This window comes from Fringilla coelebs (genome assembly GCF_963513975.1).
Source record: "Fringilla coelebs genome assembly, contig: SCAFFOLD_153, whole genome shotgun sequence".
Taxonomy (NCBI): Eukaryota; Metazoa; Chordata; class Aves; order Passeriformes; family Fringillidae; genus Fringilla; species Fringilla coelebs.
In genome coordinates, this window is record NW_028167413.1 from 194044 (window position 1) to 215286 (window position 21243).

At 44.7% G+C, this 21243-nt stretch overlaps 1 protein-coding gene across 1 annotated transcript in view; it reads right to left on the reverse strand.

Annotated features, from left to right (window-relative positions):
* MROH1 (maestro heat like repeat family member 1) overlaps nt 1-21243 on the reverse strand; it is a gene marked incomplete at its 5' end in the record, with an annotated part of 113623 nt that overhangs the window by 58395 nt on the left and 33985 nt on the right. Inside the window, 7 exons of the mRNA XM_084227466.1 lie at nt 838-939; nt 1732-1784; nt 4553-4688; nt 9609-9649; nt 10690-10816; nt 15991-16101; nt 19433-19552. Coding sequence (XP_084083592.1) covers nt 838-939; nt 1732-1784; nt 4553-4688; nt 9609-9649; nt 10690-10816; nt 15991-16101; nt 19433-19552 — 690 coding nt within the window. The remainder of the gene's footprint in view (nt 1-837; nt 940-1731; nt 1785-4552; nt 4689-9608; nt 9650-10689; nt 10817-15990; nt 16102-19432; nt 19553-21243) is intronic.

Below are 21243 nucleotides of genomic sequence, written 5' to 3' on the forward strand. Positions count from 1 at the left end.
AAACCCCAAATTTTGTTTTATGACTCCATAATCGAAAAAAGCACATTCCTACAGGAAAATTCCCAGATTTTCCCCCATTCCCACATTTTTTCCCCGTTCCCAGATTATTTTTCCATTCCCACATTTTTCCCCATTCCCAGATTTTATTCCCCATTCCCAGATTTTTCCCCCATTCCCAGATTATTTTTCCCATTCCTACATTTCCTCATTCCCAGATTTTTTCCCCATTCCCAGATTATTTTTCCCCATTCCCAGGATATTTTCCCCATTCCCAGATTTTATTTCCCAATCCCAGATTTTCCCCCCATTCCCAGTTTTTTCCCCATTCCCAGTTTTTTCCCCATTCCCAGATTATTTTCCCCATTCCCAGATTTCCCCAATCCCAGATTATTTTTCTCCATTCCCAGATTTCCCCATTCCCAGATTTTCCCCATTCCCAGATTTTCCCATTCCCAGATTTTCCCCATTCCCATTTTTCCCCAATCCCAGATTTCCCCAATCCCAGATTATTTTTCCCCCATTCCCAGTTTTTTCCCCATTCCCAGATTTTCCCCATTCCCACATTTTTCCCCATTCCCAGATTATTTTTCCCCCATTCCCAGTTTTTCCCCATTCCCAGTTTTTCCCCATTCCCAGATTTCCCCCATTCCCAGATTTTTTCCCCAATCCCAGATTCTTCCAATCCCAATTTTTTTCCCCCAATCCCAGATTATTTTCCCCATTCCCAGATTTTATTCCCCATTCCCAGATTATTTTCCCCATTCCCTGATTATTTTCCCGCACTCCCAAATTATTTTTCCCCATTCCCATTTTTCCCCATTCCCAGACTTTTCCCACCTTTTCCTCCTGGTCGCAGGCTCGGAGCTGCCGGGAGCTCTCGGTCACCACGGCACAAATCCAGGATTTCTCCGGGATGGATTCCAGGGATTCCTGCAGGAACTGGGACGGGGGATGGGGGATGGGAATCCCGGGAATTCCAGCCCAGAATCCCAAAATTCCACGGAAAATCCCCTGGGAATTCTCCTTTCCCATCCCCAAAATCCCTTGGGAATTCCGGTTTCCCACCCCCAAATTCCCATGGAATGCTGAGAACCCTCTGGAATTCTCGTTTTTGCATCCCAAAATCCCTTTGGAATTCTCCCTTCCCATCCCAAATTCCCATGGAAAATCCCTTTGGAATTCTGGTCTCCCTTCCCCAAATCCCTTTGGAATTCCGGTTTTCCATCCCAATTTCCCATGGAATGCTGAGAACCCTTTGGAATTCTGGATTCCCGTCCGAAAACCCCTTCGGAATTCTAAGAAATCTTTGGAATTCTGGTTTCCCATCCCAAAATCCCTTTGGAATTCTGGATTCCCATCCCAAAACCCCTTTGGAATTCCAGGTTTTTCCATCCCAAAACCCCTTTGGAATTCTAAGGAATCTTTGGAATTCTGGATTCCCATCCCAAAATCCCTTTGGAATTCCAGGTTTTTCCATCCCAAAACCCCTTTGGAATTCTAAGGAATCTTTGGAATTCCGGTTTCCCATCCCAAATTTCCCCACGGAATGCTCAGGAAATTTTGGAATTCTGGTTTTCCACCCCAAATTCCCATGGAATTTTAAGAACCCTCCCCAGTTCCATGGGGAAAATCTTCCTGGAATTTGAGTTCCCCGCCCTTTTCCCAATCCAGGATTCCCAATCCAGGGCTGAAATCCGGGAAAAGCTTCCCTGGAATTCCCGGGATCCTCACCTGGAGCAGCTTCTCCTCCCATTCCTCCTGGTCCAGGGAATTCTCGGGGTTCTCTGGGGGGGAAAAAAAACAATCGGGATTTTGGGAATTCTGAGGGCTCTGGGAATGTGGGACGGGAATGGAATTGGGAATCCATTTTCCTATGGATCCCATTATCCCACAGATCCCATAAACCCCATGGATCCCATCAATCCCATTTTCCCACATATCCTATAAACCCCACAGATCCCATAATTCCCATTTTCCCACAGATCCCATAAACCCCATCAATCCATTTTCCCATCAATGCCATAAATCCCATTATCCCATAAACCCCATGGATCCCATTATCCCACAATCCCATAAACCCCATCAATCCCATGGATCCCATCAATCCCATTTTCCCATACACCCCATAAATCCCATAAATCCCATTATCCCATAAACCCCATCAATCCCATTTTCCCATGGATCCCATTTTCCCATGGATCCCATTATCCCACAAATCCCATGAACCCCATCAACCCCATCAATCCCATTTTCCCATCGATCCCATTATCCCATAAACCCCACGAATCCCATAATTCCCATTTTCCCACAGATCCCATAAACCCCATCAATCCATTTTCTCATCAATCCCATCAATCCCATTATCCCATCAATCCCATCAATCCCATTTTCCCATAAACCCCATCAATCCCATTATCCCATAAACCCCATGGATCCCATTTTCCCATCAATCCCATTTTCCCATCGATCCCATTATCCCACAAACCCCACAAATCCCATAATTCCCATTTTCCCACAGATCCCATAAACCCCATCAATCCATTTTCTCATCAATCCCATCAATCCCATTATCCCATACAACCCATAAATCCCACAAATCCCATCAATCCAATTTCCCCATACACCCCATGGATCCCATCAATCCCATTATCCCATAAACCCCATGGATCCCATCAATCCCATTATCCCATAAACCCCATGGATCCCATCAATCCCATTTTCCCACAGATCCCATCAATCCCGTTTTCCCATAAAACCCATATATCAAAGTTTCCCATGGATCTCATTATCCCACTAATCCCTTCAATCCCAGCAACCCCATTATCCCATAAACCCCATCAATCCCATAAACCCCATCAATCTCATTATCCCATCAATCCCATTTTCCCATCAATCCCATTTTCCCATAGATCCCGTTATCCCATAAACCCCATAAACCACATGGATCCCATCAATCCCATTTTCCCACAGATCCCATAAACCCCATCAATCCCAATTTCCCATCAATCCCATTATCCCACAGATCCCATCAATCCCATTTTCCCACGGATCCCATTATCCCACAGATCCCATCAATCCCATTATCCCACAAATCCCATCAATCCCATTATCCCACAGATCCCATCAATCCCATTTTCCCACAGACCCCATCAATCCCATTATCCCACAGATCCCATCAATCCCATTATCCCACAGATCCCACAGATCCCATTATCCCACAGATCCCATCAATCCCATTATCCCACAAATCCCATCAATCCCATTATCCCACAGATCCCATCAATCCCATTATCCCACAAATCCCATCAATCCCATTATCCCACAGATCCCATCAATCCCATTTTCCCACAGACCCCATCAATCCCATTATCCCACAGATCCCATCAATCCCATTATCCCACAGATCCCACAGATCCCATTATCCCACAGATCCCATCAATCCCATTATCCCACAAATCCCATCAATCCCATTATCCCACAGATCCCATCAATCCCATTATCCCACAAATCCCATCAATCCCATTATCCCACAGGTCCCACAAATCCCATCAATCCCATTATCCCACCGATCCCATCAATCCCATTATCCCACAGGTCCCATCAATCCCATTTTCCCACAGATCCCACAGATCCCATCAATCCCATTATCCCACAGATCCCACAAATCCCATCAATCCCATTATCCCACAGATCCCATCAATCCCATTATCCCACAGATCCCATCAATCCCATTATCCTGCAGATCCCACAGATCCCATCAATCCCATTATCCCACAGATCCCACAGATCCCATCAATCCGATTATCCCACAGATCCCATCAATCCCATTATCCCACAAATCCCACAGATCCCATCAATCCGATTATCCCACAGATCCCATCAATCCCATTATCCCACAAATCCCACAGATCCCATCAATCCCATTATCTCACAGATCCCACAGATCCCATCAATCCCATTATCCCACAGATCCCATCAATCCCATTATCCCACAGATCCCATCAATCCCATTTTCCCACGGATCCCACAGATCCCATCAATCCCATTATCCCATGGATCCCATTATCCCACAAATTCCATCAATCCCAATATCCCACAGATCCCATCAATCCCATTATCCCACAGATCCCATCAATCCCATTTTCCCACGGATCCCACAGATTCCATCAATCCCATTATCCCATGGATCCCATTATCCCATCAATCCCATTATCTCACAGATCCCACAGATCCTATCAATCCCATTATCCCACAGATCCCACAAATTCCATCAATCCCACAGATCCGACAAATCCCATCAATCCCATTATCCCACAGATCCCACAGATCCCATCGATCCCATTTTCCCACAGATCCCACAGATCCCATTACCCCACAGATCCCATTATCCCCCAATCCCAGCCCCTCTTCCCCCCTCCCCAACTCCCCAATCCCAGGGAATCCCACCCCCACCCCGGGCCCGCGTTTCCCGGGCGGGATGGGTTGTTTTGGTGTGGGGGAGGGGAATTGCCCAAACTCGGGGTTTTTTGCCCCAGGACGGGGCGGTTCCCACCCTGCAGGTGCTGCAGGAGCTCGGGAATTCGCTGCTCCCAGAGTTTCTCCAGCTGGGGGTGGATGCGGAGCTGGCGGAGCAGGCGCAGGGCGGGGACGGCGCGGCCGCCGCTCGCCCAGGGACGGGAGGAGACGGCCTGGGAGAGAGGGAGCGGGAGTGAGAACGGGGAAATGGGAATGGGAACGGGAAAAATGGGAATGGGAAAATGGGAATGGGAAAACAGGAATGGGAATGGGAACGAGAGTGAGAACGGGAAAAATGGGAAAATCGGGAATGGGAATGGGAAAATGGGAATGGGAGTGAGAACGGGAAAATGGGATTGGGAATGGGAACGGGAGTGAGAACGGGGAAATGGGAAAATTGGGAGTGGGAATGGGAAAATGGGAATGGGAGTGAGAACGGGAAAAATGGGAAAATCAGGAATGGGAATGGGAACGGGAAAAATGGGAATGGGAACGGGAGTGAGAACGGGAAAAATGGGAAAATGGGAATGGGAACGGGAGTGAGAACGGGAAAATGGGAATGGGAAAATGGGAATGGGAACGGGAGTGGGAACGGGAAAATGGGAATGGGAACGGGAAAATGGGAATGAGAATGGGAAAATGGGAATGGGAATGGGAAAATGGGAATGGGAACGGGAGTGAGAACGGGAAAATGGGAAAATGGGAACGGAGAAATTGGGAACGGGAACGGTATTGGAAACGGGAACGGGAGTGAGAACGGGAAAAATGGGAATGGGAACGGGAAAATCGGGAATGGGAACGGGAAAATGGGAATGGGAACAGGATTGGGAACGGGAATGGGATTGGGAACGGGATTGGGAACAGGAGTGAGAACGGGAAAATCGGGAATGGGAATGTGAATGGGAACGGGAAAATGGGAATGGGAACGGGAAAATGGGAATGGGAGTGAGAATGGGAAAATCAGGAATAGAAACGGGAATGGGAAAATGGGAATGGGAACGGGAACGGGAAAATGGGAATGGGAAAATGGGAATGGGAAAATGGGAATGGGAAAAATGGGAATGGGAAAAATGGGAATGGGAAAAATGGGAATGGGAAAATGGGAATGGGAAAAATGGGAATGGGAACGGGAGTGAGAACGGGAAAATGGGAATGGGAATGGGAAAATTGGGAATGAGAATGGGAATGGGAGTGAGAACAGGAAAAATGGGGAATGGGAACGGGAAAATGGGAATGGGAATGTGAAAAATGGGAATGGGAAAAATGGGAATGGGAAAATTGGGAATGGAAACGGGAATGGGAATGGGAATGGGAGTGAGAACGGGAAAATGGGAATGGAAAAATGGGGAATGGGAAAATTTGGGATGGGAATAGGAGTGAGAAGGGGAAAATGGGAATGGGAAAATGGGAATGGAAACAGGAATGGGAAAATCAGGAAAGGGAGTGAGAACGGGAAAATCAGGAATGGAAACGGGAACGGGAAAATGGGAATGGGAAGGGAAGTGAGAAGGGGAAAATGGGATTGGGAATGGGAAAATCGGGAATGCGAGTGAAAACGGGAAAATGGGAATGGGAAAATTGGGAACGGGGAAATCGGGAATGGGAACGGGAATGGGAACGGGAAAATGGGAATGGGAATGGGAATGGGAAAATGGGAATGGGAAAATCGGGAATGGGAACGGGAATGGGAACGAGAACAGGAGTGAGAACGGGGAAATGGGAATGGGGAATGGGAAAACCGGGAATGGAAACCGCCTGGGAAAGCGGGAACAGGAGTGAGAACGGGAAAATGGGAACGGGAATAAAACTGGGAAAATCCGGAATGGGAACGGGAAAATGGGAAAATCGGGAATGGGAACCTCCTGGGAAAGCGGGATGGAAATGGGAGTGGGAACGGGAAAAATGGGAATGGGAATGGAGACGGGAAAATCGGGAATGGGAACGGGAATGGGAGTGAGAACGGGGAAATGGGAATGGGAAAATCGGGAATGGGAACGGGAATGGGAGTGAGAACGGGAAAATCAGGAATGGGATTGGGAAAATTGGGAATGGGAACGGGAATGAGAACGGGGAAATGGGAATGGGAACGGGAATGAGAACGGGAGTGAGAACGGGAAAAATGGGAATGGGAAAATGGGGAATGGGAAAAATGGGAATGGGAATGGGAATGGGAATGGGAATGGGAACGGGAAAATGGGAATGGGAATGGGAACAGGAATGGGGAATGGGAATGGGAATGGGAATGGGAATGGGGAATGGGAATGGGAATGGGGAATGGGGAATGGGAATGGGAATGGGAATGGGGAATGGGAATGGGAATGGGGAATGGGAATGGGAATGGGGAATGGGAATGGGAATGGGAATGGGAATGGGGAATGGGGATGGGAATGGGGAATGGGGATGGGGAATGGGAATGGGAATGGGAATGGGGAATGGGAATGGGAATGGGGAATGGGAATGGGGAATGGGGAATGGGAATGGGGATGGGGAATGGGAATGGGAATGGGAATGGGGAATGGGAATGGGAATGGGAATGGGGAATGGGGATGGGAATGGGGAATGGGGATGGGGAATGGGAATGGGAATGGGAATGGGGAATGGGAATGGGAATGGGGAATGGGAATGGGAATGGGAATGGGGAATGGGAATGGGGATGGGGATGGGGATGGGGAATGGGAATGGGAATGGGAATGGGGAATGGGAATGGGGAATGGGGAATGGGGAATGGGAATGGGGAATGGGAATGGGGATGGGGAATGGGGAATGGGGAATGGGGATGGGAATGGGGAATGGGAATGGGAATGGGAATGGGAATGGGAACGGGAAAATGGGAATGGGAATGGGAACAGGAATGGGGAATGGGAATGGGAATGGGGAATGGGGAATGGGGAATGGGAATGGGGAATGGGGAATGGGAATGGGGAATGGGAATGGGGAATGGGAATGGGGAATGGGGAATGGGGAATGGGAAAAATGGGAATGGGGAATGGGAATGGGGAATGGGAATAAAACTGGGAAAATCGGGAACGGGAGAATGGGAAAATCGGGAATGGGAACAGGAATGGGAAAATGGGAATGGGAAGGGAAACAGGAGTGAGAATGGGAAAACGGGACGGGAAAATCGGGAATGGGAACAGGAGTGAGAATGGGAAATGGGAACGGGAATGGGAAAATCAGGAATGAAAACTGCCTGGGAAAGCGGGAACAGGAGTGAGAAGAGGAAAAATGGGAATGGGAATAAAACTGGGAAAATTGGGAATGAAACTGGGAAAAATGGGAATGAAACTGGGAAAATTGGGAATGGAAACAGAAAAATGGGAATGAAAACTGTCTGGGAAAGTGGGAATGGAAATGGAAGTGAGAATGGGAAAAATGGGAACGGGAAAATTGGGAATAAAAACGGGAATGGGAACAGGAACGGAGTGAAAATGGGAAAAACGGGAACGGGAAAATCGGGAATGGGAACGGGAGTGAGAACGGGAATGGGAACGGGAACCGCCTGGGAAAGCGGGAACGTGAAATTCCCAGAAAATTTTCAAGAAGTTTCCATAAAATTCCTGTAAAATTCCCACAAAATACCTGGAAAATTCCCAGGAAATTCCCATAAAATTTCAGGAAATTCCCTGTAGAATTCCTGGAAAAATCCCAGAAAATTCCCCCCATAAAGTTATCAGTAAATTCCCATAAAATTCCCAAAAAATGATCAAGAAATTCCCAAAAAATTCCTGAAAATTCCCTGTAAAATTCCCAAAAAGTCCCATGGAAATTCCCACAAAATTCCCAGAAAATTTCTGGCAAATTCCCAAAAAAGGCCAGAAAATCCCCAAACATTTTCAGGAAATTCCCTGGAAAATTCCTGGAAAATTTTTTCATAAATCCTAGAAAATTCCCAGAAAATTAAAAAAAAATCCTGTAAAATTCCCAGAAAGTTTTCAAGAAATTCCCATAAAATTTTTGAAAATTCCCTGTAAAATTCCCAGAAAATGTCAGAAAATTCCTGAAAAATTCCCATAAAATACCTGGAAAATTTCCAGGAAATTCCTTGTAAAATTCCCGGAAAAATCCCACAAAATTATCAGTAAATTCCTGAAAAATTCCCATAAAATTCCCAAAAAATGATCAAGAAATTCCCATAAAATTCCTGAAAATTCCCTGTGAAATTCCCCCAAAATCCCTGGGAAATTCCCAGGAAATTCCCAGAAAATTTCTGGGAAATTCCAAAAAAAGGCCAGAAAATTCCCTTTAAAATTCCTGGAAAAATCCCACAAAATTCCCATAAAATTATCAGTAAATTGCTGAAAATTTCCCATTAAATTTGTGTAAAATTCCCAAAAAATTCCCAAGAAGTTCCCACAAAATTCCCAGAAAATTTCTGGCAAATTCCCCAAAACTCCCAGAAAATTCCCACAACATTTTCAGGACATTCCCTGGAAAATTCCTGGAAAAGTTTTTTTAAATCCCAGAAAATTCCCTGGAAAATGCCAAAAAATTCCCGTAAAAATTCCAGAAAAATTTCAAGAAATTCCCATAAAATTCCTGAAAATTCCCTGGAAAATTCCCAGGAAAGTCCCTGTAAAATTTCTGGGGAAATCCAACAAAATTCCCACAAAATGATCAAGAAATTCCCATAAAATTCCTGAAAATTCCCGGTAAAATCCATGGGAAATTCCCACAAAATTCCTGTAAAATTTCTGGGAAATTCAAAAAAAAGGCCAAAAAATTCCCAGAAAATTCCCTTTAAAATTCCTGGAAAAATAAGAAAAAATCCCAGAAAAAGGAAAAAAAAATTTCCCATAAAATTCCCAGAAAGTTTTCAAGAAATTCCCATTAAATTCCTGACAATTCCCTGTCAAAATTCCCATAAAATTTCAGGAAATTCCCTGTAAAATTCCTGAAAAATGCCAGGAAATTCCTGGAAAATCTCTGGGAATTCCCAAAAAAGGCCAGAAAATTTCCAGTAAAATTCCTGGAAAAATCAAAAAATCCCACAAAATTCCCAGCAAATTCCCAAGAAATTCCCAGCAAATTCCAGACAATTCCCTGTATAATTCCCAGAAAATTCCAGAGAATTCCAGAAAATTCCAGGCACTCACCAGCAGCCTCACGGTCAGGGCCTGCGGGGACGGCAGAGTTCCTGGAAAAGGAAAAGGAAAAATGGGAGGGAAAAATCAAATCCTGGGATGGGCCTGAATTCCCAAGAATTTTTCGGGAATTCCTGGGATTCCTGAAAATTCTTTGGGCTTTTTTTGGGAATTCCTGGGGGATTTTTGGGAATTCCCAGGGGGGTTGGTGGTTTTTTTTGAGTTCCTGGCAGGTTTTTTGGGAATTCCCAGGATTTTCCAGGAATTAGAGGGGATTTTTTTGGGAATTCCCAGGGGTTTTTTGGGAATTCCCAGGGGTTTTTGGGAATTCCCTGGGGTATTTTGGGATTTCCCAGGGTTTTTTTAATTCCCAGGATTTTTATGGGATTTCCTGAGGGTTTCTTGGGAATTTTCAAGATTTGTTGGGAATTCCTGGAGACTTTTTAGGAATTCCCAGGGGCTTTGTGGGATTTCCTGGGGATTTTGGGGAATTCCCAGAGGTTTTTTGGGCTTTTTCTTTTTAAATTCCCGGGGGTTTTTGGCAATTCCCAGGGATTTTTTGGTCTCTTTGTTTTGGAATTCTCAGTGACTTTTTGGGAATTCCTGGGGTTTTTTTGGGAATTTTCCTTGGGATTTCTTGGGAATTCCCAGGGGTTTTTTGCTCTTTGTTTTGGAATTCCCAGGGTTTTTTTGGGAATTCCTGGGGTTTTTTAGGAATTCCCAGGGATTTTTTGGGCTCTTTGTTTTGGCAATTCCCAGGATTTTTATGGGAATTCCTGGGAGGTTTTGGGCTCTTTGTTTTGGAATCCTCAGTGACTTTTTGGGAATTTTCCTGGGGGTTTTTTGGGAATTCCTGGGGATTTTTTGGGCTCTTTCTTTTGGAACTCCGGGGATGTTTTTGGGAATTCCCAGGGTTTTTTGGTCTCTGTTTTCTGGAATTCCCAGGGTTTTTTTGGGAATTCCCGAGGTTTTTTGGTCTCTATATTTTGGAATTCCTGGGGGTTTTTTGGAAATTCCCGGGGTTTTTTTGGGAATTCCAGGGAGTCTTTGGGAATTCCCAGGATTTTTTAGGAACTGGGGAATGGGGCGTTACCGTCGGGCTGGGCCGGGGGCTCCTGCAGGACTCGGGGGGCCAGGAGGGCGAGGCTGCGACACAGCGGGGGCAGGGCCGGGGACAAACCCGGGAGCAGCAGCCGAGGCAGCAGGAACTGGAACAGAGCCTGAGGGGAGAGAGAGGGGAAACATCAATGGGGATCAATGGGGATGGATGGGGATCAATGGGGATCAATGGGGATCGATGGGGATCAATGGGGATCAATGGGGATCAATGGGGATCAATGGGGATGGATGGGGATGGATGGGGATCAATGGGGATGGATGGGGATGGATGGGGATCAATGGGGATCTATGGGGATCAATGGGGATCGATGGGGATCAATGGGGATCAATGGGGATCAATGGGGATCAATGGGGATGGATGGGGATGGATGGGGATCAATGGGGATGGATGGGGATTGATGGGGATCAATGGGGATGGATGGGGATCAATGGGGATCAATGGGGATGGATGGGGATCAATGGGGATGGATGGGGATCAATGGGGATCGATGGGGATCAATGGGGATCAATGGGGATGGATGGGGATCAATGGGGATGGATGGGGATCAATGGGGATTGATGGGGATCAATGGGGATCAATGGGGATGGATGGGGATGGATGGGGATCAATGGGGATCAATGGGGATCAATGGGGATGGATGGGGATCGATGGGGATGGATGGGGATCAATGGGGATCCATGGGGATCAATGGGGATCAATGGGGATGGATGGGGATGGATGGGGATGGATGGGGATCAATGGGGATGAATGGGGATGAATGGGGATGAATGGGGATGAATGGGGATCAATGGGGATCAATGGGGATCAATGGGGAATGAATGGGGATCAATGGGGATCAATGGGGATCAATGGGGATGGATGGGGATCAATGGGGATCAATGGGGATCAATGGGGATCAATGGGGATCAATGGGGATCAATGGGGATGGATGGGGATCAATGGGGATCGATGGGGATCAATGGGGAATGAATGGGGAATGAATGGGGATCAATGAGAATGAATGGGGATGAAGGGGGATAAACGGGAATGAATGGGAATAAATGGGAATGAATGGGAATGAATGGAATGGGAATGAATGGGGATAAATGGGAATGAATGGGGATGAATGGGGATGAATGAGGATAAAGGGGGAATAAATGGGAAAATTATGGGAAATCATGGGGAAAAATTGGGAAATATATGGGGAATACATGGAGAATCGATGGGAAAAAAATTAGGAAATAAATGGGAAAAAACTGGGAAATAAATGAGAAAAAAGGGGAAATAAATGGGAAAAACTGGGAAATAAATGGGGGAAAATTGGGGAATAAATGAGAATAAATGGGGGCCTGAAATCTCCCAGGATTGGGAATTTTGGGACTTGAAATCCCTCAGGATTGGGAATTTTGGGGAAATTTTGGGATTGGGATTTGTTGGGATATTGGGCTGAAATCCTCTCCAGGCTGGGAATTCTGGGCTGAAATCTCCCAGAAGTGGGAATTTTGGGAATTCAAATCCTCAGGATTGGGAATTTTGGGGATTGAAATTCCTCAGGATTGGGAATTTTGGGGGAATTTGGGGATTGGAAATTTCTCAGAATTAGGAATTTGGGGGAAATGTTGGGATTGAAATTTCTCAGAATTTGGAATTTTTGGATTGAAATTTGTTGGAATTTTGGGCTGAAATCTCCCAGAATTGGGAAGTTTGGGAATCTGAAATCTTCAGAATTGGGAATTTTGGGATGGTAATTCCTCAGGATTGGGAATTTTGGGATTGGAATTCTTTGGGATTGGGAATTTTGGGATGGTAATTCCTCAGGATTGGGAATTTTGGGATAAAATCCTCTCCAGACTGGGAATTTTAGGCTGAAATCTCCCAGAATTGGGAATTTTGGGAATTCAAATCCTCAGGATTGGGAATTTTGGGGCAATTTTGGGATTGGAAATTTCTCAGAATTTGGAATTTTTGGATTGAAATTTGTTGGAATTTTGGGCTGAAATCTCCCAGAATTGGGAATTTTGGGAATTTAAATCCTCAGGATTGGGAATTTTGGGGATTAAAATTCCTCAGGATTGGGAATTTTGGGGCAATTTTGGGATTGGAAATTCCTCAGAATTGGGAATTTGGGGGAAATGTTGGGATTGAAATTTCTCAGAATTTGGAATTTTTGGATTGAAATTTGTTGGAATTTTGGGCTGAAATCTCCCAAGATTGGGAATTTTGGGAATCTGAAATCTTCAGAATTGGGAATTTTGGGGATTTAAGTTCCTCAGGATTGGGAATTTTGGGGATTGGAATTCTTTGGGATTGGGAATTTTGGGATGGTAATTCCTCAGGATTGGGAATTTTGGGCTAAAATCCTCTCGGGACTGGGAATTCTGGGCTGAAATCTCCCAAAATTGGGAATTTTGGGAATTTAAATCCTCAGGATTGGGAATTTTGGGATTGGAATTCCTCAGGATTGGGAATTTTGGGATTGAAATTCCTCAGGATTGGGAATTTTGGGGGAATTTTGGGATTGGAAATTTCTCAGAATTGGGAATTTGGGGGAAACGTTGGGATTGGAAATTTCTCAGGATTGAGAATTTTGGGATTGAAATTTGTTGGAATTTTGGGCTGAAATCTCCCAGGATTGGGAATTTTGGGAATTCAAATCCTCAGGATTGGGAATTTTGGGGCAATTTTGGGATTGAAATTTCTCAGAATTGGGAATTTTGAGATTGGAATTCTGTGGGATTGGGAATTTTGGGATTGAACTTTGTTGGGATCTTGGGCTGAAATCCTCTCTAGGCTGGGAATTTTGGGCTGAAGTCTCCCAGAATTGGGAATTTTGGGAATTCAAATCCTCAGGATTGGGAATTTTGGGATTGGAATTCCACAGAATTGGGAATTTGGGGGAAACGTTGGGATTGGAAATTTCTCAGAATTTGGAATTTTTGGATTGAAATTTGTTGGAATTTTGGGCTGAAATCTCCCAGAATTGGGAAGTTTGGGAATCTGAAATCTTCAGAATTGGGAATTTTGGGGATTTAAGTTCCTCAGGATTGGGAATTTGGGGATTGGAATTCTTTGGGATTGGGAATTTTGGGATGGTAATTCCTCAGGATTGGGAATTTTGGGATAAAATCCTCTCGTGACTGGGAATTTTGGACTGAAATCTCCCAAAATTGGGAATTTTGGGAATTTAAATCCTCAGGATTGGGAATTTTGGGGATTGAAATTCCTCAGGATTGGGAATTTTGGGATTGAAATTCCTCAGGATTGGGAATTTTGGGAATTCAAATCCTCAGGGTTGGGAATTTTGGGGCAATTTTTGGATTGAAATTTCTCAGAATTGGGAATTTTGAGATTGGAATTCATTGGGATTGGGAATTTTGGGATTGAACTTTGTTGGGATCTTGGGCTGAAATCCTCTCTAGGCTGGGAATTTTGGGCTGAAATCTCCCCAGAATTGGGAATTTTGGGGATTTAAATTCCTCAGGATTGGGAATTTTGGGGATTTAAATTCCTCAGGATTGGGAATTTTGGGATAAAATCCTCTCCAGACTGGGAATTTTGGGCTGAAATCTCCCAGAATTGGGAATTTTGGGAATTCAAATCCTCAGGATTGGGAATTTTGGGGCAATTTTGGGATTGAAATTTCTCCGAATTTGGAATTTTTGGATTGAAATTTGGTGGAATTTTGGGCTGAAATCTCCCAGAACTGGGAGTTTTGAGGATTGAAATTTCTCAGAATTGGGAATTTCGAGATTGGGAATTTTGGGATTGAATTTTGTTGGGATCTTGGGCTGAAATCCTCTCCAGGCTGGGAATTTTGGGCTGAAATCTCCCAAAATTGGGAAGTTTGGGAATTCAAATCCTCAGGATTGGGAATTTTGGGGCAATTTTGGGATTGGAAATTTCTCAGAATTGGGAATTTGGGAAAAATGTTGGGATTGAAATTTCTCAGAATTTGGAATTTTTGGATTGAAGTTTGTTGGAATTTTGGGCTGAAATCTCCCAGAATTGGGAAGTTTGGGAATCTGAAATCTTCAGAATTGGGAATTTTGGGGATTGAAATTCCTCAGGATTGGGAATTTTGGGATAAAATCCTCTCCAGACTGGGAATTCTGGGCTGAAATCTCCCAGAATTGGGAATTTTGGGAATTCAAATCCTCAGAATTGGGAATTTTGGGGATTGAAATTCCTCAGGATTGGGAATTTTGGGGATTGGAATTCTTTGGGATTGGGAATTTTGGGATGGAAATTTCTCAGGATTGGGAATTTTGGGATTGAAATTTGTTGGAATTTTGGGCTGAAATCTCCCAGAATTGGGAAGTTTGGGAATCTGAAATCTTCAGAATTGGGAATTTTGGGATGGTAATTCCTCAGGATTGGGAATTTTGGGATTGGAATTCTTTGGGATTGGGAATTTTGGGATGGTAATTCCTCAGGATTGGGAATTTTGGGATAAAATCCTCTCGGGACGGGGAATTTTGGACCGAAATCTCCCAAAATTGGGAATTTTGGGCATTCAAATCCTCAGGATTGGGAATTTTGGGGCAATTTTGGGATTGAAATTACTCAGAATTGGGAATTTTGAGATTGGAATTCTTTGGGATTGGGAATTTTGGGATTGAACTTTGTTGGGATCTTGGGCTGAAATCCTCTCCAGGCTGGGAATTCTGGGCTGAAATCTCCCAAAATTGGGAATTTTGGGGATTTAAGTTCCTCAGGATTGGGAATTTTGGGGATTTAAATTCCTCAGGATTGGGAATTTTGGGGAAATTTTGGGATTGGAAATTTCTCAGAATTGGGAATTTGGGAAAAATGTTGGGATTGAAATTTCTCAGAATTTGGAATTTTTGGATTGAAGTTTGTTGGAATTTTGGGCTGAAATCTCCCAGAATTGGGAAGTTTGGGAATTCAAATCCTCAGGATTGAGAATTTTGGGGCAATTTTGGGATTGAAATTTCTCCAAATTTGGAATTTTTGGGTTGAAATTTGTTGGAATTTTGGGCTGAAATCTCCAAGATTGGGAAGTTTGGGCATTCAAATCCTCAGGATTGGGAATTTTGGGGTTGAATTCCCAGAATTCCAACTTTTTTGGGATTTTTTGGGAGTTTCCCAGACTCTCACCTGGCTGAGGTCGGGCAGGGTGGAGCTGAGCAGGATCAGGGAACCCCTCGGGACGGGGAATTTTGGGCTGAAATCTCCCAAAATTGGGAATTTAAATCCTCAGGATTGGGAATTTTGGGATCCAATTCCCAGATTTTCAATTTTTTGGGATATTTTGGGGTTTTCCCAGGCTCTCACCTGGCTGAGGTCGGGCAGGGTGGAGCTGAGCAGGATCAGGGTGCTGACGGCGACGCTCCGGACGTCGTCGCCCGCCGGATCCTCGGGAATTTCCTCTGGAGTTCCGGAGGGCTGGGGAGGGAAAAACGGGAGAGATTCCCAAAAAATGGGAAAATGGGGAAAAACTGGGGAAAAATGGGAGAAGGATGGGGAAATTTGGGGAAAATTGGGGGAAATTGGGGGAAAATTGGGGGAAAATTGGGATAAATTGGGGAAAATTGGGGGAAAATGGGGAAAATTGGGAGGAAATTGGGGAAAATTGGGGGAAATTGGGGGAAAATTGGGAGGAAATTGGGGGAAATTGGGATAAATTGGGGAAAATTGGGGAAAATTGGGGAAAAATTGGGAGGAAATTGGGGAAAATTGGGGAAAATCGGGGAAAAATTGGGGGGAAATTGGGATAAATTGGGGAAAATTGGGGGGAAAATGGGGAAAATTGGGAGGAAATTGGGGAAAATTGGGGGAAATTGGGGGAAAATTGGGAGGAAATTGGGGAAAATTGGGGAAAATTGGGGGAAATTGGGGGAAAATTGGGGAAAATTGGGATAAATTGGGGAAAATTGGGGGGAAAATGGGGAAAATTGGGAGGAAATTGGGGAAAATTGGGGGAAATTGGGGGAAAATTGGGGGGAAATTGGGGAAAATTGGGGAAAATTGGGGGGAAAATGGGAGAAGAACAAGGAAATTTGGGAAAATGGGGGAAAATTGGGGGAAAATTGGGATAAATTGGGGGAAAATTGGGGAAAATTGGAGAAAATAGGGGGAAAATTGGGGGGAAATTGGGGAAAATTGGGGGAAAATTAGGATAAAATTGGGGGAAAATTGGGGAAAATTGGAGAAAATAGGGGAAAATTGGGGAATTTGGGGAAAATCGGGGAAAAATTGGGGGGAAATTGGGATAAATTGGGGGAAAAATGGGGAGAATTGGGGGAAATTGGGGGAAATTGGGGAAAATTGGTATAAAGTGGGGAAAATAGGGGGGAATTTGGGAAAAATTGGGGGAAAAATGGGAGAAGGAGAGGGAAATTTGGGAAAAGGGTGGGAAAATGGGGGAAAATTGGGGGGAAATTGGAAAAATGGGGAAAATTGGGGAAAAAGGGGGAAATTGAGGAAAATTGGGGGAAAATTGGGAAAAATTGGGGGAAAAATGGGAGAAGGACAGGGAAAAATGGGAAAAATGGGAGGAATTTGGGGAAAAATGATGGAAAAAAGGGAGAAGGAGGGGGAAAATTGGGGAAGGGTGGGGAAATGACGGGGAAATGAGGAAAATTTGGGAAAAGGGCGGGAGAAGGGTGGGAAAAGTTGGGAAAAGTTGGGAAAAATTGGGGGAAAAGGTGGGAAAAGGATGGGAAAGGATGGGGAAAAACTGGGGGGAAATTGGGAATAATGGGGAAATTTAGGAAAAGTTAGGGGAAAATTGGGAAAAGGTTGGGGAAATTTGGGAAAAAATTGGGAAAATTGGGGGAAATGGGAAAAATGGAGAAAAAATGGGAGAAGGACAGGGAATATTGGGAAAAAGGGTGGGAAAAGTTGGGAAAAGATGGGAAAATTGGGGGGAAATTGGAGGGAAATTGGGAAAAGAGTGGGGAAATTTGGGAAAAATGGGAAAAATTGGGATAAGGATGGGAAAATTGGGGAAAAGTTGGGAAAATTGGGGGGAAATTGGGAAAAGGATGGGAAAATTTGGGAAAGGAATGGAAAAATGGGGAAAATTGGGGGAAGGGGTGGGGAAATGAGGGGGAAAATGAGGAAAATTTGGGAAAAGGGTGGGAAGTTGGGAAAAATTGGGGAAAAGTTGGGAAAAATTGGGAAAATTGGGGGGAAATTGGGAAAACGATGGGAAAATTGGGGAAAAGTTGGGAAAAATTGGGGGGAAAATTGGGAAAAATTGGGGAAAATTGGGAAAATTGGGGAAAATTGGGAAGAATTGGGGAAAGATGGGAAAAATTGGGGGAAAATTGGGAAAATTGGGAAAATTGGGGAAATTTGGGAAAAGGGTGGGAAAATTGGGGAAAAGTTGGGAAAATTGGGGAAAATTGGGAGAAGGGTGGGAAAAGGGTGGGAAAATTTGGAAGAAGGGTGGGGGACAGTTGGGAAAAGTTGGGAAAAATTGGGGGGAAATTGGGAAAAGGATGGGAAAATTGGGGGAAGCGGTGGGGAAATGAGGGGGAAAATGAGGAAAATTTGGGAAAAGGGTGGGAAGTTGGGAAAAATTGGGGAAAAAATTGGGAAAAGTTGGGAAAAATTGGGGAAAAGTTGGGAAAAATTGGGGGAAAATTGGGGAAAAGTTGGGAAAATTGGGGAAAAGTTGGGAAAAGTTGGGAAAAATTGGGGAAAAGTTGGGAAAAATTGGGGGAAAATTGGGGGAAAGTTGGGAAAAATTGGGAAAAAATGGGGGAAAGTTGGGGAAAATTGGGAAAAAATGGGGGAAAATTGGGAAAAATTGGGAAAAATTGGGGAAAAGTTGGGAAAAATTGGGAAAAGGTTGGGGAAAAATGGGGAAAAATTGGGAAAATTGGGAGAAGAATGGGGAAAATTGGGGGGAAATTGGATGAAGAAAGAGTAAAATTGGGGGGGAAAAGGGAAATTTGGGAGAAGGATGGGAAAATTGGGAAAAGGATGGGGAAAATTGGGAAAAATGGGAGGAATTTGGGGAAAAATGGGGGAAAGTTGGGAAAAATTGGGGGAAAATTGGGGAAAAATTGGGAAAAATTGGGGAAAAGTTGGGAAAAATTGGGAAAAAATGGGGGAAAGTTGGGAAAAATTGGGGAAAAGTTGGGAAAAATTGGGGAAAATTGGGAAAAGGGTGGGAAAAGGGTGGGAAAATTTGGGAGAAGGGTGGGGAAAGTTGGGAAAAGTAGGGAAAAATTGGGGGGAAATTGGGAAAAGGATGGGAAAATTGGGGGAAGGGGTGGGGAAATGAGGGGGAAAATGAGGAAAATTTGGGAAAAGGGTGGGAAGTTGGGGAAATTTGGGGAAAGTTGGGAAAAATTGGGGAAAAATTGGGGAAAAGGATGGGAAAATTGGGGAAAAGGATGGGAAAATTGGGGAAAAGTTGGGAAAAATTGGGGGGAAAATTGGGAAAAATTGGGGGAAATTGGGGAAAAGTTGGGAAAAATTGGGGAAAATTGGGAAAAATTGGGGCAAAAGTTGGGAAAAATTGGGAAAAATTGGGGAAAAGTTGGGAAAAATTGGGGAAAAGTTGGGAAAAGTTGGGAAAAATTGGGAAAAATTGGGGAAAAGTTGGGAAAAATTGGGGGAAAATTGGGGAAAAATTGGGGAAATTTGGGAAAAATTGGGAAAAATTGGGGAAAAGTTGGGAAAAATTGGGGGAAATTGGGAAAAGGGTGGGAAAAGGGTGGAAAAATTTGGGAGAAGGGTGGGAAAAGTTGGGAATTGTCACCGTGGCGGGGGGCAGGGCGCACTGCTGCACCAGGAATTCCAGGAGAGCCTCGGCCCCCGGAGCCTGCAGGAATCCGTGGTGAGCCAGGGCGCTGGTCAGCTGCAGCAGGGCACGCCTCACCTGGGAAAAATGGGGAAAAAATGGGAAAAAATGGGAAAAAAAGGGAGTTTGGGGGAGAAATGGGGGAGAAATGGGGGAAAAACGGTGAAACAAATGGGAATTTTGGGGGGGGACAATGGGGGGAAAATGGAGAGAAATGGGGAAAAAATTGAAAAAAAACGGTGAAAAAATGGGAATTTTGGGGGGGAAATGGGGGAAAATGGGGAGAAATGGGGAAATAATGGGAGTTTGGGGGAGAAACGGGGGGGAAATGGAAAAAAAATGGAGAAAAATGGTGGAAAAATGGGGAAAAACCGTGGGAAAATGGGAATTTTAGGGGGAAAATGGGAATTTTGGGGGAAAAATGAGGGGAAATGGGAATTTTGGGAGGAAAAACGGTGGGAAAATGGGAATTTTAGGGGGAAAAATGGGAATTTTGGGGGGAAAATGGAGGGAAAATGAGAATTTTGGGGGGAAATGGGATGAAGGAGCCGGGATCAGCTGCAGCAGGGCGGGGCTCAGCTGGGGAAAAATGGGGAAAAAATTGGGGGAAAATGGGAAAAAATGGGGGAAAATGGGGAAAAAATGGGAGTTTGGGGAGAAAAATGGGGGGGAAATGGGGAAAAAATGGGAGTTTGGGGAGAAAAATGGGGGGGAAATGGGGAAAAAATGCAGAAAAACGGGGGGGGAAATGGGAATTTTGGGGGAAATGGGGGGAAAATGGGAAAATAACGGGGAAAAATGGGGAAATAATGGGGAAAAATGGGGGAGAAATGGGGAAAAACGGGGGGAAATGGGAATTTTGGGGAGAAAAATGGGGGGAAAATGGGGTGAAGGAGCCGGGATCAGCTGCAGCAGGGCGGGACTCAGCTGGGGAAAAATGGGAAAATTTATGGAAAAATGGGGAAAAATGGGAGTTTGGGAGAGAAATGGGGAGAAAATGGAGAAAAAATGAAGAAAAATGGGGGAAAAATGGGAATTTTGGTGGGAGAACGGTGGAAAAATGGGAGTTTTGGGGGGGAAAATGGGAATTTTTGGGAGAAAAATGGGAGAAAATGGGCTGAAGGAGCCGGGATCAGCTGCAGCAGGGCGGGACTCAGCTGGGGAAAAATGGGAAAATGTGGGGAAAATGGGAAAAAATGGGAGTTTGGGGGAGAAATGGGGGAGAAATGGGGGGGAAATGGGGAAAAAATGGAGAAAAACGGTGGAAAAATGGGGGAAAAACGGAAAAAATGGCAAAAAACGGAAAATGGGAATTTTAGGAGGAAAATGGGAATTTTGGGAAGAAAAATGGGAGGAAAAATGGGATGAAGGAGCCAGGATCAGCTGCGGCAGGGCGGGACTCAGCTGGGGAAAATGGGGAAAATATTGGGAAAAATGGGAAAATAATGGGGAGAAATGGGAAAATAATGGGGAAAATGGGAGTTTGGGGGAGAAATGGGGAAAAAATGGAGAAAAATGGTGGGAAAATGGGCATTTTGGGGGGAAAAATGGGGAAAAAATGGGAATTTTGGGGGGAAAAATGGGGGGAAAATGGGAATAAGAAGCAGGGATCAGCTGCAGCAGGGCAGGACTCAGCTGGGAGAAATGGGGAAAATGTGGGGAAAATGGGGAAATAATGGGAAAAAATGGGGAAATAATGGGAGTTTGGGGGAGAAATGGGGGAGAAATGGGGAAAAAATGGAGAAAAACAAGGGGAAAATGGGAATTTT